Genomic DNA, 27,744 nt, shown 5'->3' on the forward strand with positions numbered 1-27,744 from the left:
CATATTTTCACCTGTTTCGCGGAAAAATCTCGTTCTTTTTAAGAGCTGGCAGAATCCACCATTTGTGACGGATTTATGAACTAAATATTGGATAAATGGAAAAAAGTATCTTCATTATTTGTACTATGTTTAATGGGTTAGTCTTGTGTATTTTGTTAGTTATTACAAGATCCACTTTCTGAGAAAAGTTTGGACCATTTGTTGCCACAGCAATAAAATAAAAAGAACATGTATATGTGTTGTATTGCTATATGTTCATGTACCAAATTCCATGACAAAATATTCATACACATTTAAAATTATTTGCCGTTTTCTTGCCGTATATTTGGACTATTGTGACAGCAACAAAATAAATGAACTTGTACATGTTTCATATTGCGATCTAGCGTACAAAGTTTCACACAAAAATGAAATATATTTTCAAAAGTTGAGTTACAAGATCTAAGCCTGTGTGACGACAAACAGGACAGACATGCCCAAACAAAGATTCCATCTGGGTGAAACTGGCATGGGTCATCTCTAGCAGGAATCGACAACATAATATTGAAGGGTATTCCTAGATTTAGGAAGTGTAAGATGACTTAGACTCTCACAATAACCAGTCTTTTCTCTAGAAAAAGTCCATACTTTGCTTTTTTGCATTAGCTGATGTAAAATTTCAGACACTTATAAATACTTATGGTATCTGTATTTTTTTTTAATTAGGTAATTAAGTCAACAGAAGATCTTCATTACTTACACAAACTTCGTCGTACTGTTGGTCTACATCAGCAAAATAAAGCAGCTATAAAGCGTGTGAGTATATTTCCTTCACAAGAATAATTAGTAATTCATACAATGTTATATTTTTGAATTTCTGAGACGGAAAAAATGCATCTCATAATTGCATTGCTACACTATGCTGTAAGTAATGGAACATTAAATGTTAAAATGAAACATGAAAATGTAAACCCTATAAGCGTAAAACAATTGAATTGCTCGCATGTACGTTATGTGAAGAAAATTGGAAAGCAATCAAGTTAATGTTTTTACTTCCTTTGCAAATAAAATAAATCATATCCAACTCTCCTAGTCAGAGACTTTTATATATGAAATGGAACATTTAATTTCAGCTGTTTGGTAGGGAGTGTAAGGAAAGAGAAGACTTCCAAAAAGTTACGGAAGAAATAAAAGAGGACGAAGATGAAATGAAGTGTCTTGAAGAATATGTTAACAACTGTTGTGACCTTTGCTGGCAATGTGCCATCTCCGATCCACCAGTGTTACTCAAATTTGACGTGCTTAGTAAACATATTGACGACGTGTCTGATAATTTCCAAGAGTATCATTATAAAGGTGCGGTAGAGGATGGGGGTTTTAGTAAGACAGTGATGCAGGTGGTCTGGCCAGCAGTCGTGATGTATGATGATGAAGGTTCTGAGATTCTTGTTGATAATGCTAAAGGTTATGTTATTGTGCATGTAAGCTCGGCTGTTTAACTTAATTACGATTTAAAAACCGATGTACACACCAAGTACATTGTGAAATCATAAATATTTGTGGCGGACTAACTTTAGTGAATTTTGTCTTTGTGCCAATCTATGAAAACTAAATATTGAAGAATAAGCAAATTGTATATTACATTATATTTAAAATTTTACAGTCATGAATTCATGCCACCACGAAATAATTGTTTTATACAAAACCATAAACTTTAATGGAACGGAGATAAACAATTTTACAGTATATCTGGATGAATGACACTGTTATGAGAAAACAATTACTTCTGTAAGGAGGCCAGATTTTATTTCTGTATTTATTTGAAACAATAAATCAAATTTTAATCAGAATACCAAAACATACAAAAAAATCAGCATTACAGGCACCAACAGAAATATGAAATTGCACAAGGTTTTTTCCCCAGACTAACATAGCTATACAAACTGGTAAGGCAGGTAATTTGCTTCTTTTGCAATTAAAAAGCCTTTTATTTCAAACATATAACAGTTTTGCTTGTGTTTTTAATTGGATGTAAGTCACATAGACACAATTATAACAGCACACGGACATTATGTCACATTGACACAATTATAAGTAATACAGCGACTTTCCAGCTTTTCATGTTGGAGGAAGACCCCAGGTGTGTGTCTAAGCATAAAATCAGGCATCTCTTGGCATCTGGGTAGAACCACAGATCTTCTGCAAGCTAATTGGATGACCTCCTCACATGAAAGAATTTTAAGCTCCAAGTGAAGTTTCAAACCCAAAGCCGTGAGGAGCAAGTGATTGCTTATATTTCAGAGTAAGATTATTTTCCAAGGCAGAGAGAGAAAGTTGCAAGGGTATCAACACTGGATGTCTGGACACTTTTCAGTGTTACCAGAAATTAACTCACTTACGGACGTAGTTTTTTCAACAAACCGACATAAATCATGTGTTATATAACACTATTGTAAAATGCTGCTATATTCTTCATTTGCGCTAGTGACCCAAATTTTCAAGGATAAGAGTCTGCAGGATAACTGCACAATAGATTTATTTGAAATTTTACAAATGTCTGTCTACTGGTTCCAGCAAAACATAGTCACATTGAACCATGACTTAATCTTTTAACCTGGAGTGTATAGCTCTGGTAGTAGCCAATTAAATGTTAAATTAAAGAAAGTCACATAACACTTGCAGAATTATAGAGGAAAATGTTTTGCGATTAACAAATATCAATACAGTTCCCAGTAAATTTGTTTAGTAGAGTTGTCAAACATATGCGATATGCAAATGATGTTGAGCGGTTAATGCCCAAATGCATCATAACCATCTTTAATTATCAGCACTTTGTACCTTTTGGTAATTAACCTCTCATCATCATTTGCATATCATATACAAGTTAACAAAGAACTACACATAATACTCAAATCATTAGAACTTCATTACTAAACACATGTGATGGCCTTGTAGCAAACTTCTTTTTCAAAACAAATTACCTGCATGGAACATACACTAAACTGTTCATTAGAAATACATAGCTTATAATATTGTTCTTTTTAATGTATTGTTCTAAAACGGATGTATATTCTAGAAGAACCTTGGTCCAAATCCTCCGAACCCACCAAACGGACTGCTCCCCCTACCACCCCCTCTGCCAGATCCTCCTGGTCTGCGAGGGATCAAACCAGGGTCAGGACCAGGGTCAACATCAGGTCCTGGTCCTATAAGATCATACCTAGGTCTTGGCAATGAAGGTGGTCTAGGGCCCATTCTACCTGGCACACCTGGTAAGCTACCTGAAATTAGCAATATTGTTACACTTAAGGTAGTTATGCACCTCTGGATTTTTCAACTTTGTTGAATATACCTTAACTATTTAACGCAAGAGTTGCCATTTACTCATAGTATGTTTTATATTTCTGTGTGACAGATCAAGGCTTTATTCTAGGTTAAATGATGTCAAGCCTGGACTTACGGTGCAGCAAACATAGATTTGCCTTAATTTCTGTGAATCATGAACACTGCCATAAATCATTTTTTAAAGATATTCCTTGGTTTTCTTGCTTATATGTCCAAATGGAAAAAGAACAAAGTAGCCTGTACCTTAAACAAGCTGTTTGAAGGCCTAAAAAAGTTGTTTGTTTAGGGTAACCCAACCTTACATAGCTAAAATCCCCTACCCTACATTTTCCCCCCGTTTTATAACACCAGCATCTTCATGTCAAATAAAACTAGAAATGTGTCCATGGGACACAGATGCCCCCACTACATGACATTAAAATGACAATTTTTTCCCAGGTCAGGGGCCACAACTCCTACAATACTGAATGAATCTGGATGCGAAACCCCAGGTGCACAACTGCACATGCTGACCAACATTCCTGTAAATTTTGGTGACTCTAGGTCAAATACTTTTGGAGCTACGCACGACACAACATTAAAATGACCCATTTTTAACTAAGTCAGTGGCTATAACTCCTACACGACTGAATGAATCCAGATGCAAAACCCCAGGTGCACAACTGCATATGCTGACCAACATTCCTGTAAACTTTGGTGACTCTAGGTCAAATACTTTTGGAGCTATGCGCGACACAACATTAAAATGACCAATTTTTTACTAAGTCAGGGGCCATAACTCCTACATGACTGGATGAATCTGGACGCGAAACCCCAGGTGCACAACTACACATGCTGACCAACATGCCTGTAAAGTTTTGTGACTCTATGTCATATACTTTTGGAGCTAGGCGCGACACAACACTAAAATGACCAATTTTTACAAAGTCAGGGGCCATAACTTCTACATGACTGAATGAATCCGGACGCGAAACCCCAGGTGCACAACTACACATGCTGACCAACATTCCTGTAAAGTTTTGTGACTCTATGTCAAATACTTTTGGAGCTATGTGCGACACAACATTCTCGGAAGGACGGACGGACAGACGGAAGGATGGACAAGGGCAGATCTATATGCCCCCCCCCACAAAGTGGGGGCATAAAAAACATAAATAAAAGACTGACTTACCTACCCTGAGACATTACTCTAAATGCACAATTTAGTTTTTAGGCCATATAACTTTTGATGCCAAAAATGTTTTTATCTCTTTTTTTTCAAATTGAGAAGCTGACTTTAAAGAGATAATGTAGCATACAATAAAAAAAAAGCTTAAGATCTATGAGAAACAGACACATCCACAGAACAAAATCCTACAGCAGTGTATGTAACAAATATATACACAAAAATACTTGCATCGGTGACCTTATTTTGCAAGGGAGATTTGTCTTTAGCTAATTTGCACCTGTCAAGTAAATCTCATTAGAAGGATGCTATACAATTAAAGTTTTATCACAGTCTGCAAACTCATTAATAGAAAAATATTTATCAAAGAGATTGAACTTCCACTAACTTACTTACATAAAAGTTGCAAGAGGATTTACAAATGTTTGAAATAAATGCATTTACTAATTTCTGATACAGGCAAGATACGTAATTATTATATAACCAGTTTTATTCTCTTGTTTAGTTATAACTGGAAACATCAATATTTTTCAATACTGACGTCTGAATCTAATATCTGAATTTAATATCGGATGAGTGATGTCATTTTAATATCTGTGTGTCGTTCCATTTCTTTCATTAACGTCATAATTGTCAATTTTATTCAGTATACTGAACAAGTTCTTAACATTTATACGACATTCTAAAATATGTGAAGATGTAATAAAAAGATTATCAGCTGTGCATTGAGAATCATGCACTTGTTCTTTAGCGGAATAATATTGTGCTGATAAAGTTGAGCAGTATTTTCGCTGCAGAACTCATGCATAGGTCTCGATACAAAGCTTAAAACCTCTAAGAATGAACTAAGCATTTCCATAAACTCCAAATTCCAATCATCATCTTTTACTACCAAATATGTCAAAAGTCCTGTTCTGACAGAACATATGAAACTTTAACTTCGAGACCACAGTGCACAGTTTACTTACTTGGAAAATTAGGATACAGGTCATAATCCCCTCCAATAATTCCTCCTGGGACTGGAGGTATCCAGTTACTGGGACCACTAAAGGGGTTCTGGGGTCCCCAGTAGGGAGGCGTTATTATCTTCATACGGCTCATCATTTTTCTCCTCTCTTTTCTACTCTTGTATTCCTTTTTGTATAACTGCAATCACAATACATATAATTTAGTTATTTTTGATATAGCAACATTGTACATAGCCAACCATAACCTAGTTTTTCACCCCATTTTTTAGCTCAACTATGTGAAATTTTACAAATAGTATAGCTATTGTAATAATTCGTAGGCATCACAAAAGGTTGAAGTTTTGCATAAGAAACACTGACATAGGCAATTATGAGGTAATATATATATAATTATATACAGTTATAGTCAGTTCACTGTTTTGAATTACAAACAAAGAATAATATATCACCTCTTTCCAGTTCTGTGATAAACTATTATCGTGTCTATCTAGAAATAACAAAGAAAAAATTCACATAAGAAATCAGCTACAGTTAAACTAGTGTTTAGCAGACATTCAAGGGAAAAGGTCAAGTTTGCTGCTTAAGACAGATGAGCACTTAACACAGGTTTTTGTTTTTCTCTCAAGAGTACAATTTTTTTTATAGAAACCATAATACCTATTCATAATATGTGATCAAGATAGGCACAGTGTATTCTAGTATTACTGAATGGATGATGCTATTGTTATATAAAGATAAAACAAAGACAGAAATACGGTTGTTTTGTAACATTGACCACAAGATGAGAATTTAATGAAAACTGGTAAGAACTGACTTAAAAGGAGTTAGAAGATACATTTGTGAATAAAATACAGTAATGCTGACCTCAAGAAGCAGATGGTCACTTAACACAGTCATTTAAAGGAGAGAATTCAAAGTGACCATTAATGACAGGTGACCCCATATGACAGGTGACCATTAGCACAAGCTGGACAGAGGAAGTATCACTGGTACCAGAACAGAAAGAAAATGCCTCTGTACATGTTATACCCTACCCCTAGGTATTCTGTAAGAACCATGGTCATGAACGGGAAAATATACTAACCCGTTTCAATTGCGCATTTCATAACTATAACACGCAGTTTGGTAAATATGTACTATGGATATCAAACAAGCGATAATTTATCTTCCATTGTGTACCGGTCACATTTCTTTAATACATCTTATCTTAGAAAAACAACATGTAGTTTATAGTTATTTCAAAATTAAACAAAAAACTTGCTTGAACTTCCCTGGTGAAGTTCCGTTCTAGATTACAAAACTATTCTGATTGGCTGTTGTGAAAATGTATGTCAATCGTCATTTTACTACACGTGTTTGCTATAATGTGAAAATGCAGCATAAATGTGCAAAATGAATAAAATAAACAGAACAGATGCAGACCAAAGTACGATTTCAAATTAAAGATCATATACAAGATGAATTTCATTCATCATTTCGAGTTTTAGTGTAAAATTGTGACTTTTTTTTAAGTCTGTTTTTGTTTGTTTACATTTCGCCAAACATGTGCACACTGCCGTGACCTCTAGACCGGATGTTCATTAGGGAAGGTCAAGCAAGTTTTTTTTGTAATGTTGACGAAAGCATAAAATATGTTGATAATCTCAGCAATATGAAATATTGAGACAATGTGACTGGTGCACGATGGAAGATAAATTATCGCTTGTTCAATATACTAGGTACCCATTCACCGAACTGGGTGTTTAAGTTGAGAAATGTACGATTGAAACGGGTTAGTATATTTTCCCGTTCATGACCATGGTTCTTATAGAATACCTAGGGGTAGGGTATAACATGTACAGAGACATTTTCTTTCTGTTCTGGTGCCAGTGGGAAGTATAAGGTGAACATACTTGTAATAGTATTATCCTTGTGTTCATTCCAGTGTCAGTTAATAAGAAAGTTCTTTTAGAAAGTTGTTAATAAGAATGAAAAAGAGCCATACAAATACATACTACCAAAGTTTCTCAAGTATAGACATCTCCAAAGGTATGGGTCTTTACTAATTTCCAATAGTTCTGTATTCACACACGACACTTGCAGTAAACTTCTAACATCTAGAAAACTCAATATGCGTAACTGAAACAAAGCAAACAGTATGTAACGATGTAGCTACAGGTAACAAAAGTATATTATTTGTAGCTTTATGCAACAAAAGGGCCATGATTGCCCTATATCGCTCACCTGTTATCATTGCACTTGAGGACAATTTAAATTTGAAATAAAGGGAGGTAATATGACATAAAATCAGTCCATAGTTATCTACCCTGATTGTCTCAGTCCAACTAATAACAATAATGAAATTTCAAATAAGTCCTGTTAGTACTTACTGATATAAATCCATTTTGATTACAATCAGGGGAGATAATCAGATATAAAATAACTCTGGAACATATGATTGGATCTGATTTGTCATGGAATCCAAGATTTATTGTTGCTGAAGATATTTTGGAAGTTTGTATCAAATAAAACCATAAATGAAGTCTCTATATGGCTGCAAAAGCCAAAATAGCCAATTTTGGACCTTTAAGGGGCCATAACTCTGGAACCCAAGATGGAATCTGGCCAGTTGAAGAAAGGAAGCAAGATCTTGTGGTGATACAAGTTGTGTGCAAGATTGGTTAAAATCATATCATAAATGAAGCTGCTATTGTGCAGACAAGGTCAAAATAGCTAATTTTGGCCCTTTCAGGGGCCATAACTCTGGAACCCATTATGGGCTCTGGCCGGTTCAAGAAAGGAACCGAGATCTTATGGTGACAGAAGTTTTGTGCAAGTTTGATTAAATTCAAATCATAAATGAAGCTGCTGTTGTGCAGACAAGATCAAAATAGCTAATTCTGGCCCTTTCAGGGGCCATAACTCTGGAACCCACAAAGGAATCTCGCCAGTTCAAGAAAGGAATCGAGATCTTATGGTGATACAAGTTGTGTGCAAGTTTGGCTAAAATCAAATCATAAATGAAGCTGCTATTGTGCAGACAAAGTCAAAATAGCTAATTCTGGCCCTTTCAGGGGCCATAACTCTGGAACCCATAATGGAATCTGACCAGTTCAAGAAAGGAACCAAGATCTTATGGTGATACAAGTTGTGTGCCAGTTTGGTAAAATTCAAATCATAAATAAAGCTGCTATTGTGCAGACAAGGTCAAAATAGCTAATTTTGGCCCTTTCAGGGGCCATAACTCTGGAACCCATAATGGGATCTGGCCAGTTCAAGAAAGAAACCGTGATCTTATGGTGATACAAGTTGTGTGCAAGTTTGGTTAAAATAAAATCATAAATGAAACCATTATCGTGCAGACAAGAAATTGTTGACGGACGGACGGACGCACGGACGGACGCACGGACACATGACGGACGAGGGACGAAGGGTGATCACAAAAGCTCACCTTGTCACTATGTGACAGGTGAGCTAACAAAATTCATTCACAATGATATTAATTTAAGCAATTGATTGGTTAAGTCCTGACATTACTACCTTGGTGAACTCCTTGTTATCTTTGTTGTGTTCAGCCTTGAATCAGTGCCAAGTCAGACAGCAATTTAATTAAACTACAGCTATCATTAAATGTGATTAATAATCCCAAATGCCGCTTTAATAGAGGAAAACATGCTGTTTCCATGAAATAAAACTTGAACAGTCCCTAAAAGTGATTAATACCTCAGCAGTACCAATTTGCCAGAGTAAATAAAATGTTTTGTCTAAATCCAAGGATGCACAACTCTGCAATGTCTCAACTGGCCTTTAAGATTATAAGTCAAACACATCTACCCTTCATGGTGTTCAAGTGTAATAAGTCTGAACGGAAACCATTTAGAACTGCACAAGCAGTTTACGCCAATTTTTTTTTTTGTAACACACCCCATGACCGGCTGAGATGAATCCTTTTTAACCACCTTCTAACTTCGGAGGGCATATAAAATAATTAATAAACATATTGAGACCTTTATTTCCTGTGTAAGCGCTAAAAGCCCAAACACATCCACCAATCCTGCAGCTGAAAATAGACAAAAACATTCATCTGAACATTATTTTAAATTCTCTTTATACATTCCTTCAATACATCAGAGGGATCATACATAAAAAATTGATGGTTGGAGCACCAGGGCTAACCATTCATGTTTTCCTCAGCCAATTTACTGATATTTTTTCGTGTTTGGACTGCTTGAAACCATCAATAGCTCAATCATTTTGCACACCCCATTGCAACCTTGAGTGATTGGCGTTTTATTGTACAGGTAGTCTCAGCTACTTAGAGTATATACTGTAAGTTAACAAATACTGCCCTGTTATACTAAACTTTTATTTAGAACTTCTTTCTCCGAATGAAAAATATTGAGACTTTGTTAAGAAGCCAAAGTACAAATAATTGATTATCTGAGTGTCTTGAGTCTTTAAGGTAGTGGAACCATAACGACAATAGGTATAGTCTGTTCCATTACTTATTCTACATAGAAAATTTCATCATTCTCTGGCAATTATAGAAAATTGTTTTTTGTTATGGCTGAAGGATGTCGAAATAGCATATGCTTATTCATAATCTAACTAGAGCTGCTTTTGATAAAAGTGCATGTCTCCCACAACTGCATAATCATCTAGATTGGCATTTCTTCTCCATTATGTATCTGAGTCAACCACGCACCAAGACCTGTATCACTGGCATCAGTATTTTCGGTAATTCAAGGGCCATAATTCCGAAGTGCCTGGGCCGATTTGGCTAGTTATCCAACTTGGCCGAGGACTTATTGGCAAACACTTTGTTCAAGTTTGGTGAAGATCGGATGAGAAATGTTCGACTTAGAGTGCGGACAAGATTTGTGACAGACACACAGACAGGATTAAATCAATATGTCTCCCACCACAGTGGTGTGGGAGACATAATTACAGATTTTCATTATGGGTGTACTACCTTAAGTCAGATCACATGGTGACTTTCAAGCTTTTTAATAGTGAAAAAGGTCGATGATGCCTCTTCACACATTATTTTAATTATCTTACACACCAACAGGCACCAGGGTAGAACAAGCAAGGCTATAAGCCTACTAATCTACTGAGGTGTGTTTTTTATCTAATATCCTATGGTGTTTACTGACAAGTGTTCAGATTTTTGACTCACCTGTTCTTATATCATGAACTAAAGGATTTGCTATGGAATCCTTGAACAACATTGACAACTTGGCCAACTGGCAATAACATGCAGCACAGTCTGTAAAATGAATTACATAATAATAATCGGACATGCTATGTCTAAATGAAAACGCTTGCATATTCTGTAATATATGGAGAAAAGATATCTAGAGTGTAAGCAGAGAAAAACATATTTGAAATAGAAGAAAAAAGGTACTTTATATCATATTCATAAAATTTATTAGTACAGTCAAACCTCAGCTAAAGACATTATTTTTTTGTTTAACCAAAAAAGTGTAAAGTCATCTTTGTTGAGAGACCACCTGTAAACAAAGACCACTATCTTCATTTCCCAATGGTAGTCTTTTGCAGGTAGGTTTAACTGTATAGGAAACTAATGAAAGCAAAGTTTTGACATTAATACCTCTTAATTATATTTGTTTTATGACTTAATTCAGATAATTAAATAAACTTGCACCATCTTATATTTGTGACACTATTGGAATTTGCGACAATACATACTATAGCCTTCGTTCTAATACGAAATTTGATCTACAGCACCTTCGACCTAAAACAAACTTTCTTAAACGTTCGTTTTCTTTTATGGCTGTAGAAATTTGGAAAGATATACCTTACTCAATAAAAAATGCTAGCTCAGTAAATTCATTTAAATATTTACTTTGAAACTTTCTTTTAATCAATACAGTGTAGAGTTATGTTATGTGACTGTTAACATGTGTTTTTCTTCTTTACAAGTCTGCTCTATGGAATGACTGTGACATTTTCATTTGTATGAGTACAATGTAAATGGTTTTGTGTTTGTTAGAGAGCCTCATTGAAAATAAGATTTGTATGTTATGTATGAAACTTAATGAGTCTTACCCTCTTTAAATAATTTATTATTATTATTATTATTATTATTATTATTATACTGCAACCTGTTAGTTGTCTTATATTTTATACACATTAAAGCCTTTCTGAGAAATTAAAACCATCCTGAAACATTATAAGTGGTTAGGTACATTAACTGTGTCTAAAAATCATAGAATATAATGAAACTTATCCATAGTGGTTGGATTCATTATGTATAGAAAAACCTCAAGGATAAATGTGAGAAAAGATGCGAGCTTCTACATTATAATAATTACCTTTATTTACAGCCTGCACATACTCTTCTGTCTTAAATGAACACTGTCTTGTTGCATTGCTTGTACTTAGAACTTTACCTGAAACAACACTCCAAATTATATTTTGATATTTCTGTTGAATATATATCATTGTACATAGACATTCACAACAAAAACAATGCTAATTTGATTTCAAGTCATAGTGACATAACAATCAAATATGTTTTTAACAGCCAGACAAGGGAAGGAACAAAAGTGGCTTGTCGGTAAACTTGCTCTTAAGGTAGTTCTGCACGTTTGTATCGAACTTTTTTCTACAATGTGGAATTTGTAAAAACTCTGATTTTTCGAAACTTCAGAATATACATAGAAAATTCAGCAAATAAAAATGATAGGATCGTGTGCTTGATTTTTTGCTAGACTGATTTGAAAAATTTGGACATCACGCAATATTTCACAATGGGAGTCTATGGGAAAATCATAACTTTCATAACATTTTTGCGAATAGAATTTTTTCCACAATGTAGATTTTGATGAAACTTCTCACAGTTGTAAATAAACGCATGGTCTATAATTTGGTGAAATAAAATGTATATGTCCATGTGCTTATTTTTGAGATATTTGACCATGATTAAAGTGAACCGGACATTTCACGCTAATTTCAGGACATTTTTTTGAAAAAATTAAGTGTCATATGTTTTCACATCATATTTTGACTTTAGAAATAAAGTAACATTGCCATTTAAATAAATTAACTCACAAGTTGTCATTAATTCATAAAACGATTTTCATTTCTGTATGCCGAGTCTAGGCTTTATTCTACGTTTTCCGGATAAATGATGTTACGCCATCACTTTCGGTTTATCAAACGTGCAGAACTACCTTAAGGTAAAGAAATGGGAAATACCAGTAAACGATGTGGCTGTTTAAGACAGGTGACTGTTTTTTCCACAGGTTTGACTGTATTTAGATAACACGGTGATTTTCTTGCTTTCATGGCGGCGGAAGACCAGTGGTGCTTGTCATGACATTACATTTAACAGCCGGTATACAAGTAGAACCACTGACCCTCTGCAAGCCAGCATCTTGACACTGAAGATTTCTACACCCAAAGCAGAATCAAAATCTCACAGCAAGCAGAACAAGTGATTCAAAATAGAAAAAGTGGGAACTTTACAGGGTGCTCAACACGAGAAAAATGAAAATGTTACAGGCTGGGTTTGATTGAGCCTGTTAATGGTCTTTTGTGACCTTTAAATCTAGTGGTGTATATACTAATTATCAAATTTTAAGTTAATATAATCAAGTTCTGACTATAAATACTGACCATGAACAGCGACTGAATTTCCTGTTGGTACGATTGTTATACAACATGTAGTGTCTGCACAACCTTGGTATGTATATGAGAACTTGTAATAACCACCATAACGCCATTCACCTGGTAACTGAGACACGGCAGTATTCTCCGACTGCAAAATGTAGCAGAATGAATAATGCAATAAGCTTTCCTGAAGATTTGTTTTCATTCTGCAGATTGTCCAAAAAAGCACTTTGTTGTATTCAGTATATAATAGGTAACCATATCTGACTAATGATCAATACCAACTGAAATGCCAGGCATTCATTCTGCTTTTATTTAAACTACAAGATGGTTTCATCAAATATGGCTTCTTACCAAGTTTGTACATATTCATGTTTAAAATAATCTACTGGGAGATATACTTTACCTAAAGGCCTTTCAACATAGCACTAATATAATGGCAAGAGCTTGTAAAAATTAAATTGTGTTCAAAATAAGCTAATGGCTGAACATTATTCTGTGATGGTATATCTATAACACAAATACAATTCAGATACTACCTCTGGGTGTACAGTAAATCCGGTCTCAAGCATCAACACATGAAGAACAGTACTTAGAGATTCTGCAATGTTTTTAGGTCCTAAAGCTTCATACATTTCCCTTAAGAGAGCTGGTACAGTCCCATTTGCAGCCTCTCTACATAATACTGGCTCACTAAGACACTGTTTCACAACAGCAATGTCAACTGTTTCCTCTTCAGTTTCCATGGTAACATCATAGCTGGTACCTGTCTCTGGTGCTGGGTCATTTTGAGAGCTGGTGCCTGGCTGCCCTGTATCCATATTCATTGCTGCTTTAGCATGGTTTTCAACTTGGTCATGTGATTTATTCTCCTTATTTGTCTGACCTGATGTGCAACTTGGTGCATTTTTTTCAGAAGTCAGACTACTACCTGAAGCAGCAGATGAAACCTGAAAGATTGAAATCACACTTAATACTGATATGGCATAGAAACAATTCATAGCTAAAATTCACAAGATCCATATATGTCAATAATTTCTTGAACTGTTTGAAATCAGCCAGAATACTGCTGTATTCTGCAACAGTATCTAGATTTTTCTATGTTTTTTGCCTCCTTTTCTGGACGAGTTTTTTAAACAAATTCTAAGTAAAAGCAGGACTAAAGAATCCAAGGAATTAGGGACAATGTAAGTTTCAGAGATAATACAGAGCTTGAGCTTAATGACTGCTCTATTGCCCGGGGCAGGTAAAAGTGGAATGTGGGCAGGCAAAAAATCATACTCAGTTTCCAATCAGGCAAGTAAAATGAATGAAAGATCCCCAGAAAATCATGTACTGCTGTTTTTGTTGCTATACTGCTTCCCAAAAATTGGGTTTGGGCAAGCAGTGTTCCCAGAAACCCCCAAATGTTTTTTTTTCACCTCCAGAATGGTACTTTGCACCCCCAGTTTTGGAGACAGCTGTTATATATCTCTTAGTGAGGGGGAGCAAAAGTGCAAAAAACTCAGTTTTCACCCTCAACATTAAATGCCAGTGGGAACACTGGGCAAGTAAAATATAGTTGAAGTTGCCCTATGAACAAATACTCTACAGAGTTAAAGTGGAGCCCTGTAATACAACATCATTCAAAGTTGATTATGGAATGAAGTGAAATTTAAAACATGAAAGTACATAACATATTGTACTTACCACATGTTGCTGACTACTAGGTGTGGTTTCAGCACTATCTCCTGTCCTTACAATGTAAACAAGATCTCCACTAACTATATCACAATCTCCTACAACTTTCAGATGTCCATCTAGAGGATCTTTTTTGTTCAGGCTCAAGTAGTACTCTCTGAAGTTAAAGCAAGTGAAATCTTTGTTACAGCTCAATTACACTGTTTATAATATAGTGCACTTTTAAGCATGTAAGCAAGTCAATTTTTTCATTCTTAAGTTACATCATATCTTAAGTTAAAGCAAGTTAATTCTGTTAGGGCTCAAACTACATTGTAATAGTCTTTTTTACAAAAAGCAAGTTAATATTTGAAGCTGATTTCTTTTTTGTTATTTTTCAAAGCTGAATAATTACAGGTTGTTTCCCGCAGCTAAAAATAGCTCTCATTTCCCAAAAACTGTTACATTTTTCCCTGAAGAAGGACATATTACCCACCTGGCATTTTAAAAGATATTCTGTAAAATGTTTAATGAATAATTTTATGGAAGTCAGTGTTGCTTTATTGGATTTTCCCTCCTTAGCATTTAAAGTGCTATATTTCCCCTAACAGAAAGCCATAGGCTGTTTTGAAAAAATCAAATAAACATCACTGTAGTTTTTGCATGTCTGAAGAAAATTTTGTTCTGTAATGTAGAATTTTATGTCACCATATCAACTTTGTTGACAGTTTTGCATAATAGAAAAATATATTTTTTGTACACTAGACTGGTGTTTACTGTGGTTTTACCCATGCCGCAACCCTGCCCTGCAACCCTCCCCCCCATTTTTGTTTGGGAACATAACTGAATAACGGCTATAAAATCAGAACACCCGAGAATCCTTATTTATTGATCTTTTCTGTGAATTTAAACCTTCTAAGGTACATGTATGTTTCTTCATGAACTTTGCTGGAAATGGTTATATTTATAATTCAATAAAATACATTTTTTGTATTCTCAGGGTTTCTCATATTATCATTTTTTGTCAAATGATACAATCTTTGTTATTTTCTAGACAGGTATGGGGCAAAACTAACACACTAACAGGGTTCCCGCTGTTGGTCGCCAATGGCGCCAAATGCGACAAAATATAAATTCTGGCGCTAAAAATCTTCAATTGGCGAATTTCATAATCATCGATCTGCTCTTCTGATCTTTCTCAATGACGCAATAACGAATTATCCGATATTTAACACTACACGAAGACAATACACGACGTGTCAATATCGATTTACACCTCGGGGCATAATTTAAAACTTCGCCGAGTCACTAGAGCGTTCCTCCACGCAAGAACAATTATCAGTCAATCTGATTCGCCAAAATTAGCTCCGCCTACTTACACGACAGCAAATGAAACGAAATATTAGCTGCGTGCTTCGTCTAATGCACTACCTAAAAGTATAAAAATTTCAAGTGATTTGAACACAAATGGATGAAAATATTGCCATTTTACTGAATTTTCAAAAAAATCCTTATTTTTTTCTAGTGGGGTAAGCAGAATTACCATAAATTATTCATTATGCACTTAATAGTCATATTTTTTGGTGCATTTACAATAGAATATATCTCTTTATTTCAAAATAGTAATTTAACTGTTTTAAATTCTACAAGTTGTTTATGCTGAAGAGTAAATCTAAATCCACTGGAATACTCCTGGTCCAAACAATTCAATGGGACAATTTCTGTAACATCCAGGGTTTTCCTTGATGCACATTTGTGTGCATTTTAGCACACCATACATTGTGTTCCAAAATGACCCCTAAAGAAATTTTTAACACGTCACTGATGGCGCAAATGCACTCGAGACCACATTTTCAGGGGTGCGAATTTTCGTACCCAATCTTTAAGTACATTTGTTTGTAAGCACTTATTAGTGCATCAGTACGAACCAGTTATGTGGACTGCGGCCAGATATTAATTATCCGGTACACTTCAGTCAATACACACTGTTAACCGGTCTATACTACGTAACAAGTAGACTGCGTCCAATGTTTACCAACCCTTCATTATGACCCTTTATCAAAATTTCCGAGGGAAAACCCTGAACATCTGATGGCTTCATCTGAAAGACAATTTAATTTTCGACAAAATTACACCCAAATACAATGTACTGTTTAAGAAATGGTTAAAATTACACCCAAATACTGTTTATGAAATGTTTGATCTGTTATTGGGAATAAAACAACTCCTTAGGCCCCTGAGAATATGAGAAAACAGCATATACAAAATATTGATCTTGATTTTCAAAAATAATCATGTGCGATTAACTTTGCAAGACGTAATCAGTTTCTCTTGAGACAGTGTGCAGATGTTGCGGTTCAACACTGGTAACCAAATGGGGTTATGCCACAACTTAATGTACGCGACCATCAGAAAATAAAAACAGCGTCTGAGTTAAGTTATGGTAGCCAGAACTATTAATTGTTGAATACGCTCCAGACAAGATCTCTTCAAAAAGCTCTGTTGGGGAACAAGGGATGAATGTCATTGAAGTACAAAGTAAGAAACTATGTAACACTTATCATGCTGGACACAACTGATTCTGCCTGTGCAACGAGTGCAGATCATGATCAGCCTGCACATTCATGCAGTCTGATTATAACCTAGTCCAACTAATTTGACGCGATCCTATGAAATATTGAGATAATTTTTTTTATATGGGCAATATCCCCACTTGTGTCAAACACTCGAAAGACCAAAATAGTAGAAGCAATTTCTAATGAAATTTTCACCGCTGCCGACGCTTTAAAGTTTAAATGCTATAGGTTTATATGCCGATTATTTCATGAACTGGCCATAAATTCAAATAAAACTTACATGTATCAAAAAGGAATTCAATTCCTCATTGATTTATGTAAAAATTATCAAATAATATCCAAAATTACGAATTTTCTAGTGATTTAAATCTATGTATGTACTGTACACGATTAACGTTTACCGTGTATACACGCAATATGTGCAAGCGAAAAAACCAATAACTTTACATGACTGTGTACTGTGATTCATCCTCCATTATTTTGGTCCTTCAAAGTTTTGATTGTATCGGAAACGGAAGTTTCAGTTGCCTATCATCAGCAATTATTGAAATATGAATAAGATGTAATTTAATTAAGTTATGTATTGTTACTACAGCATCTTTGAGGTCCTTTGATGATTTAATGAGAGAAGTGATATAAAAAAAATATGCATTGTTATAATAATTATCAATCGCTCATTGAAAAACTTGTTATAATCACCGTTATATTCCCTAGTATATAATCCAAGCATTTTTATTTATTTCATTCTTGAGTATTATTGTACATGCTAAATTTTATTCTGGTGTCATAACTGTTTGAAGAGTGAATTATGAAATTGTTGGATTATGTATTGTAAATTAAATTTCAGTAATTATGTCACAGTTAGATTTATGTATTGACTGTAACAGGAAGGTTCGTCCGAGCAATCCCCCGACTATCTTACTTCAAAATTTAACCACAGCCAAATATCTGATGTGAACTTAGAACAAATCAAAACAATGAACTAAAGATACAAAAAGCAAGAATAGAATTTTTTCATAAATCTTTGAGCTACTCGGGGACCCACAATCTGGAATAACATATGCTCATCTGATACTCTTGCAAAATTTAAACAATCCTATCTTCAATGGCACTTTTCTCAACCAAAATTACTCTCAGAAAATAGTGACTACCAAATTATTTAAAGTTCCAACATATGTAGACTATTCATGTATGTCATTAACGTTACTTAGAATATTTTGTTTGTTTATACATATATATAATTTATTTCATATTTTTTCTCTTTATTTTTGTAAAATGTTCTCTCATTATTGTTTATAATCATGTTTATTGAACATATTTATACAGTGAGCTATACTGAAAATTGGCTCTGTCAAATATGTCATCAGCTATAAATAAAGTTGTTACTTACTTACTTGGGTCAACGGATTTTCCGCTCCATTTTTTGCAGAATCAACATTTCAAAAAAAAAATTAGCTTCCGCTGGCTTCAGCTTTTGCAGACTGTTCTCAAAATATCGAAGAAGGCCTTTTTCACTGTTAAGGGACCCTGTTAAGGGACCCTTTTTCACTGTGAAATGACAAGACTTCACAAAATTTATCCATTCTAAAATGTTGATCATATTGCCCATCAAAATCAAATTGGTTTCGAGTGAATTTCAATTTTGACAATTTTAAACTTTTTTGTACACATTCATTCGTAAAATACATGCTTTTGAGTTTATTGAAGTCAGCTGACCATTGCAAATTCACCTATTCAAAAATTTGTGTACAGCGGATAAAATATTGTATATTTTTTCTGCAGGAGACTGGCATCCAGATCCATCGCTAACAAAATTTTTTTTTTAAATATCTGGAAATAAATTCTATATCTTAGATATTAGTAGAACATAGCAATAACAACGCTGTTCCAGGTTCGATAGCTTTTTAATAATGACGTTACATACAAAATATTACAAGGATGTGACGACGTTTACGTTACATTAAAGCGTGCAAATTCACGACATGCTATATTTCTTAAGAAGGCTTTAAAACTTAATTATTGACAAACTATAGAATCTACTACAGAAACACATGAGAATTTGCTGTTTTTAATACTTTACCATTCCCGGCGCATTCATCATTTTTTTCTTTCTTGATTTGGAATTTTAAAAATATTTTAGAAACAAAAACTCATATTCTTATGTTTATAATATGACCAAACTTCAATATGTTTCAGCCAGATCTTTACATTACTCTTCTTTAAAACCTAATACTTAAAATCTTTCTTGCTTTGGCTCTTTTTTTATCATGCCAGAAAATTTTTAAGTCTCATTTCCTCAAAAATTCCTTAATTTTGTTTTTATAAGATTGTTTTCTTTACACTCTATGTTTTGTATTATTTTTGTTGCACTAACAATGATACTTAAAAAAAACAGTCTTGGGTAATTATTTATCTTATCTTACATATCTACATTAAAAAATAAAAGAGAAGTCAATAAATTAATAAATTATTCAGTTTTTTTGTCTCTAAATATAATCCAGCCAATGAACATACAAGCAATAATTAATTAACCTAACCTAACTTAACATAAATTATGTTATGTTGTGTTATCTTATGATGAATTTTAACTTGAAAGACATGAGAAGTATCAGTTAGCAATTTCTATATAACATAACATAACATATTCTTTATTCGACATAAAATTGCAAACATACAATTTATAGTCTATACAAACAGCACAATTTTGTAAAGCATAACACATGCCTGTAGTTTCCAAACATTTAACTGAGAAGTTCAGTAGATTAACACCTATTACATGTACACTTCTATATCATAACTCCCGACAACAAACGGGTATGAAAAAGAACCTGATCATAATTTACTCTTATCAACTCAGAGCAGGGTAAGGACAAGTAACTTTTGATTGTAATTATATGACAACTTGCAGAGGTTACTTCCCTTGCATTGTTTAACTAATTTGCGGATATAACGGGTATTATTGGACCTTGCATTGAGAAAGTGACGCTAAAGAGTATCAACGGCTCATTGTTCGAAATTAATCACTACATAAATAAAATAAGCCATGAATCGCCATTACATATATACATCGGTATCGAAATCACATTATTTCTTGTTTCATCCTCTAAACTCAATGACGTTATGAAACGAAATTTTTAATATGAGAACATCCGCAAATAGATTTACGACGAAGCATTAAACAGAGATTTAGCTACGATATATAAAAGCTAGTTCCTTGACAGATATGTCCAAAAGTCAAGGTGTGGACGATGTTGTAAATATTTTCGGATATGATTTATGTCTATGGACCAAACTTCGGTTGGCCTTTCCGAAAACCAAAAATAAAAGACCAGTTCGTTGGTCTATGTAAGATTAAATCTACTACCTGCGGAATTTATTCAATTATTGTGTTAATAACGTTCTCGGATGATGACGTATATCATATACATAGAGTACCATTGTATTTATGTAAGGTATTCGTATTTACAAACACAATGTATGCAATCATTTGGCTCAGAGGTCTCCACAGAACACAATCACGGTAGATACACAAATTAGCAAACACTGAAAGCATCTATCGTTTAGTCGAAGTAAAATGAGTAAAAATATAATCTAAGTTCGTTCGTTGAAAGCATGATATAAGTAAGCTGCCAGGTTATTTAATAGCTTAACATTTGTACTTGACATAAGTGATTCAAACTTCTGTATTGTAGGCCATCTACAAAAATATGGTTTGAAAAATTTCCTTCGCAGTTCATAGTATTTCGGACATACTAGTAAAAAGTGATACTCTGTCTCTATCAAATTTAAAGGACAATTTCGACATTTCCTATTTTCTCTGGGGATATTTTCATGTTGACCCCTTTCTATTTCTAAATTATGAGCTGATGTTCTAAATTTAGTTAAAGCGATTCTATATTTGTTATTGTTTATTACGTTAAGATATTTTTCTAGTTCAAATGTGTGTTTGTGAATGCTATAAGATGAAAGTCTATTGGAATTATTTATGTTTGCGTACCAGCTTTGTTTATAAGTATCTAGTATTCTAAGTTTAATTATTTGTAAATTAATATCAAGTCTATCTTGCTGTAACCAAATATTTGACATACCTATTTCATTTAACAAAGTTTTTATGTGAAAAGCCCAGTTTTTTCCATTATATGACATGTTATTATCTGCATCTTCTTTAAGCATGTTATATGTTTTTTTAAGTATGCAATTATTGTTTAATTTTAGTATTTTAAACCAATATCTGATCATTATTATTTTACGGTGTATTGCCATTGGATATCGTCCTAGCTCTCCATATAATGCATCTAAGTTAGTTGATTTTCTCACGCAAAGTATCTTTCTAAGAAATTTACAGTGTACTAATTCAATACTTCTACCTTCGTTGTAGCCAAAAACTTCAGCACCATAATGTAAAATAGATCCTACCAAGGTATCGAATAATTTACATTTATCATGTGTCTTTAGATCTAATTGATTGAATACTGTGAATAAATTATGTAATGCATGCAGGGAATGCTGAGCAAGATGCTGCTGGGTTCGATACCAGTTCCCGTTTTTAAATAGATAAATACCTAGATACTTGAAGGTTTTAACAACTTCTAAAATTTGATTATTAAATGTGAAAATATGAGTAGAATGTCTTCCTTGTTCGAATATCATTATTTTAGTTTTAGCTATATTAACTTTTAAGTTCCAAGTTTGACAATATATCTGTAAATCATTTAACAGTGACTGTAACGCCTCTGGGGTATGGGCAAATAACGCAGTGTCGTCTGCAAAAAGTAGCATGAATAATTGTAAATCATCTAAATTAAAAAATCCCTCAATATTTCTATTAATGCTGTTAATTAGGTCATTTACAAAAAATAAAAACAAAAGACTTGAACTTGGGTCGCCCTGTTTGGCACCTATATTAGATTCAAAGCTTGGCAACAATTGTTTATTGTATTTTACAGCTGCTTTTACACAGCTATACATACCTTGGATTGCTTTTACAAATTTTGAACTAACATTTTGCTGAATAAGTTTATGAAAAATGAAAGACCGTTCTAATTTATCAAAACACTTTTCAAAATCCACATAGGCTACGTACAACCTCATCTTATTGGATAATGTGTTTGCTATAATAGAGTGTAATATAAAGATGCAGTCTATCGTTGATTTTCCTTTTTGGAATCCGTATTGGTTGTCTATAATTTTTTTATTTTTTATTGACCATGTTGTTAGACGATTTAGTAGTACTTGAGAGTAAATTTTTGCAATTACATTTATTAAAGTTATGCCACGATAATTTTTAGCATTTTCCACGTCACCACCTTTATGTATTGGTACAATAATTCCGGACCCCCACGCCTTAGGGTATTCACCTGTGAGAAATATTCGGTTAAAAAGAGTAAGAATAAACTGAGAAGTTTCATGAAATGAACATTTATAAATTTCTGCTATTACTGTATCTTCTCCACTGCTTTTATTATTATTTTGTGAAAAGACTGCCTTCTCCATTTCTGACATGCTTATTTCTCTATCTAGATCTTCATCTATAATATTTTGGTCGTACGTTGCATTATCATTTATCGTATCTGTACTATACAAAGTTCTAAAATGTTCGTATAAGTCATTTGTTGTTAACGTTTCCGCACTTTTACTGTTTTTTACATATTGTTGTCTGATCTTATTCCAGAATTTACGAGTTTGGGTTTTACTCATCTTATTAAGGTTGCTTTTTTCTTGAAAATTATATTTTTTCTTTTGAATTCGTTTTATTTTATTATAATTATTTTTCGCATTTATATACTCCTTACGTAACTGGTCATTATTTTTATTTTTAACAAAGGCATTTCTAGCTTTTTTGAATTGGGCCCTGGCTACGTAACATTCGGTATTAAACCATGGTTTCTGACTTAAACGTTTATTGGTACAGTTATTGCCTGTGACTCGCGTTTTACCAAACACAGCATGCGAGCATCCGCTAAGAATATCGATAAAGGATTGTACAATAACATTTATATCTTCATTTTGGTTAACTTTTTGAGTAAGATTAGTTATGTCATCTCTCTTTAAGGCTATATTTTCATGAAACTGTAACACTTTTGTTTCATCAAATTTTAAGAAAGTTTCCTCAATTACCTCATTACATAAATGATTTTGTTTCCTGACCGGAATGCTAAAATGAATTCCGCTATGATCAGAAAACTCGTTTGGGGGAATTATATTAAATTCAGAAATACAGTCAAAATCATCAACATGTAACAAAAGATAGTCAACAACGGAAGAACCTAGTGGCGAATGAAATGTGTATTCACTAATACCTTGATCATTGTGTAAGCGTGAGTTGCCGATAATGTACGAGGTAGACCGACAAAATTCAATCAGGCGTTTACCTGGATTATCAATAACATTATCTCGGGAAAACCGAGTAGGTATGTTTACATAGTTTGACAGATTTGACAGATATGGGTCATGATCAATAAATTCATCAAATTCCAATATTTCTGTTAAATTCGATGTACGACTATTTAAGTCGCCAAAAATGAAACATTTTCCTTTTGTTTTATATCGTTCAATGCCGGACTCTATTTCTTCAAAGAAATCGAAGTTATGAGTATCAATAACTGTGGAATTACATGGAGGTATATAAGTACAACATAGATAAACATTTTCATTGAAGTGAAACAGATTTTTTGAAAGTTCTAACCAAACTATACCGTTTTGCTGTTTTTCTATCACATTTATGTATTTATGGAGAAAGTGTTTGTAATATATAGTAATACCCCTGCTGTATCTGCCTTTACGAGTATTGCGGGTTTTATTTCCAAAAATATGAACACAGTCGTAACCAATAATATCAAGATTTAAATTCACATTTTGTGATAACCAAGATTCCGTGAGGAATATAAGATCATAGTTCTGGATAATGTTAATGAAGTCTGCATCACTTACTTTCCGCGCTAGATCATGAATATTCCAAGAAAGTATATTAATATCCTTCTCTCGACTTTCCTAACTTTCGGTATAATCCACTATTTGCCCGCTGGTAAACTTTTTGCTGATTTTATGATTAACGTATAATTTAGTTCCTACTATACGTGTAGTACTCCCATCTATATTTTCACTCTTGATATAGTCAGTGAAAGCTTTTCTTGCATCTCTGTATATTTGTGGAGATTGGATGCCAACACCCTGCTTTTTATCCTTTAGTTTCTGCTTTTTGTCGTCATCATACGATTTAAGCCTCACCTTTTCGCGATCGGTGTAATTTTGAAATTTGACCACGATTGGTCTTGGCGCGCGCGCCTCCCAGTCTGTGCACTCTATCAAATATCATTTCTGTATGGTCAATATCTAGCGTTTCTTTAATCAGATCTCTGACTAGAGCCTCGCAATTGTCCGGTTCGGGTGTTTCGCCTGTTTTAGGTTTGTCTGGTTCACCGAGGCCGTAGAAAATGAGGTTCTCTCTCATTGACCTTGACTCAAGGTCAAGCAACTTCTCCTGCATCTTATCCTCTACTTTGTCGTGATCACGAACGCTTGTGCTCAGTTTCGAGCACATTGATTCTAGTTTATCAACTTTTTTCTTCGAGTTGTTTAGAGCAACTTTCTGTTTCTCGTATTCGTCATTTATGAATGTGAGTGATTTTTCGGCATCGGTACTTTTTGTCTCTAGGTTCGTAACCTTTAGCTCTAGCTCAGACATCTTGCGTTTTATTGATTTTACAGTTTGCTCAATTTCGTCGATTTTTGGTAATGCACTTTTTATTTGCTTAACGTCCTCTATGAGTGATAGTGCCCATCCTGGAGGTACCGAAGCACTTTGCATGGGGAAAACATTCTGGGGTGACTGAATACTATGCATTCCTTGCATGACTGGTGCATATTGTCCATTCATATTCATATTCACTGGCGACTGCATTACTGAATGTACATAATCCTGAATGCTCATAAAAAAGTTCGACACTGTTCCGCCTGGTGATTTCAAGGTATCAGGTGTGTAATGGCCGCTATTTGTCAGCTCGGGCGACCCACTAGCTTTTCTCTTTTCAGCTCTCCTGCGTTTTTTTAACTGACTTTTAGACAATTTCTCACCTTCTGACATGGATGTAAATCCTTATAGAACACTTTTCTGATATCTTAGTCCAAAAACACAAACTAAAATCCAAGAAATTTAGAAAAAATCCAGGAGAGAAACTAGACATGTCTTGCCGCTTTACATCACGTGACATACATATTCTATATGACATTGATCTGAAAGGTGATGATTAGGGTAGCAACTTTCAATCAAGGAGTGTTAAACAAACACAAGTGATAATTGATGACTTTGTTAATATACAACTAATCAAGGAGGTTACATCTCATGGTGATGAGATAAGTGGTAGCTTTTAAGTATACGGAATGTCAAAGATGTTTCACAAATTATTTCACAAGGTATAAGGTAATGTTATTACAATTTAAAAATTTATCATGCACAATGCTATAATGACTTATGAAAATTTTGACCAAAGGATTAAAAAAATATACACATAAAAATCAAAAGTTTTCTTTTTTTTCTTTTTTCTTTTGATACAGTGAAGTATGAATTTTGTTAGAATGTTTTCCAGTTACATTTTTAGTCTCTGTTTATAGTTTCTATTAGTCCATTCAATAAATGCAAACCCAAAAGTTCTCAGCAGTTTAAACTGCATAATTAGGCCATCACAGTAAAGTTTTATTAAATAGGTATTTTCTTAATATACTCTCTCTTTTTCAATATCCTCTTTATACTGAAAATACTCAAAACAAACTAAACTTGCATTTTCAGAATATTAATAATTAAACTTGCATTTTCAGAACTTATTAATAATCACACACTCAATAATACCGTATAACCCCGTTTAAACGCCCCCGGGGGCGATGCATTTTACGAAAAATTTGATCCGAACAATGTCAGTAACTCGTATAAACGCCCCCCTGTTCATCCAAATTCATGCACTGACATAACCCGATACGTAATCGTACTGGGAATCTGTGTAAAGTCGCGCGCTCAGGTGACATCATCCGAGTTAAATTCGATCAAAACTGTAGCGTTTATAGCGTGGCATATTCAGTACTTTAATACACACAGTAGATTTATTTGTGCCATGCCTGTTGACGTGTTTAAAAGTTTGTGTTAATAAAGTGTGTTTTTTTTTTTTGAAATTCATTTGTATTGTTATGGAATTGTTATTATCTGGATATTATTGTGTTGGATCTAGGACCAATTTTTGAAGGTAAGATTTTTTTATTTTCCCCAAAAAACGTGGGGGGGGCGTTAATTAGAGGGGGGCGTTAATACGGAGTTATACGGTATATATATAAAAAAATAAAAACCTTCATTGATATTTCCAAATTATATTTTGGATTATCTTTACCCCTCTCAGAAAAAAATAATCCTACAAATTTTTACAATACTCAGTATATACAAAACTCTTATGCACTGACGCGCACCTGCATAAAATACTCGCAAGGGTGTCATGCAGTATTTATAGATAGATATAGATATATAATCTGCATTACAAAAAAAAGTACATAAAACATTTCAAAATCATTAATTTTTATTGACCTCCAAATAATTAAAATATAATTTCTAGAGAACAAAATAAAAATGGGAGTGAAAAGTCACCTCTTTAAAGAAAATGGGAGTGAATAGTCAGGGGAGGAAAAGACTTGGGAGTGAAAAGACCTGGGAGTGAAAAGACTTGGGAGTGAAAGAGCTGACACCCAAATTTTAGATGGCACAGTTCGCTATTCAGTCAGTACCTTTTTGATATGTACCCCGCCTAACAGTTAATGGTCCAAATTGAAAGATGGTCAATTTCATTACAGAAATTTTGCACGGTAAGGGCTGATAAAGTCTTTATATCCGAATTTAGTTGTCCGAAATCGAGGTGTTAAGGCAAAACAAACCGCATACCCAAATAAATAATCCTGAAAACTATTCAGTGCTCTCTCTGATAAGTCAGCCACTGTCAAGTTTTCTGAGATTTCATCACTAATTTCAATGACTTGACTGCATTTGTCTAAACGCAAACGCAGTTTCATTTTTGCTTTTCATTAAAGCTAACCAAATCCAGAAACGAAACGAAAAGTCGCGGAAAGGTAGATTTTATATTTTCATGTGCAGTAGGCCTATTTTCGGCATGCTCACAAATATATGTGGCAAATTAAATGAAAATTTATAATTCATGGTTATAAAGGATTTTCAAGATTTAGTAAATTTACCAAATCAAGGACTCGTACAGAACCAACATTCGCGTACAGTCGAATGATGATCACATGGCTTTGGCATATAATGAACGACGGGTTACACAAAGTACCATCGATACTATTTTTTTTTTTCTTAAAAAAAAAAAAAAAACAACAACAACAAAAAAACAAAACACAAAAAAACAACAACAAAAAACAGGTCTTGATCTCATTTTTTTGGCAACAT

At 33.9% G+C, this 27,744-nt stretch overlaps 2 protein-coding genes across 4 annotated transcripts in view; one reads left to right on the top strand and one right to left on the bottom strand.

Moving 5' to 3' along the window:
• The window catches only part of LOC123529120 (uncharacterized), an 8,099-nt gene extending 6,116 nt beyond the window's left edge, over nt 1–1,983 (top strand). For both annotated transcript variants that reach the window (XM_045309334.2, XM_053522391.1), the window contains exons 7-8: nt 706–795; nt 1,113–1,983. In XM_045309334.2, the coding sequence (XP_045165269.1) occupies nt 706–795; nt 1,113–1,478 (456 nt within the window). In that variant the 3' untranslated portion in view covers nt 1,479–1,983. The remainder of the gene's footprint in view (nt 1–705; nt 796–1,112) is intronic.
• LOC123529119 (F-box only protein 7-like) lies at nt 1,764–27,401 on the bottom strand. 2 transcript variants are annotated; one of them, XM_053522390.1, is made up of 11 exons: nt 27,226–27,401; nt 14,764–14,911; nt 13,614–14,024; nt 13,081–13,222; nt 11,775–11,852; nt 10,616–10,705; nt 9,444–9,496; nt 7,455–7,575; nt 5,907–5,944; nt 5,458–5,635; nt 1,764–3,260 (listed from the first exon to the last, which is right to left on the bottom strand). In XM_053522390.1, the coding sequence occupies exons 1-11, from the start codon at nt 27,351–27,353 to the stop codon at nt 3,052–3,054; spliced, it is 1,596 nt and encodes a 531-aa protein (XP_053378365.1). In that variant the 5' UTR covers nt 27,354–27,401; the 3' UTR covers nt 1,764–3,051. The 2 variants fall into 2 exon arrangements, with proteins under 2 accessions (XP_053378365.1, XP_045165268.2); XM_045309333.2 differs by having other exon boundaries at nt 7,452–7,575; nt 27,226–27,400.
• Between the last annotated feature and the right edge of the window lie 343 nt (nt 27,402–27,744).

This window comes from Mercenaria mercenaria, chromosome 13 (genome assembly GCF_021730395.1).
Source record: "Mercenaria mercenaria strain notata chromosome 13, MADL_Memer_1, whole genome shotgun sequence".
Taxonomy (NCBI): Eukaryota; Metazoa; Mollusca; class Bivalvia; order Venerida; family Veneridae; genus Mercenaria; species Mercenaria mercenaria.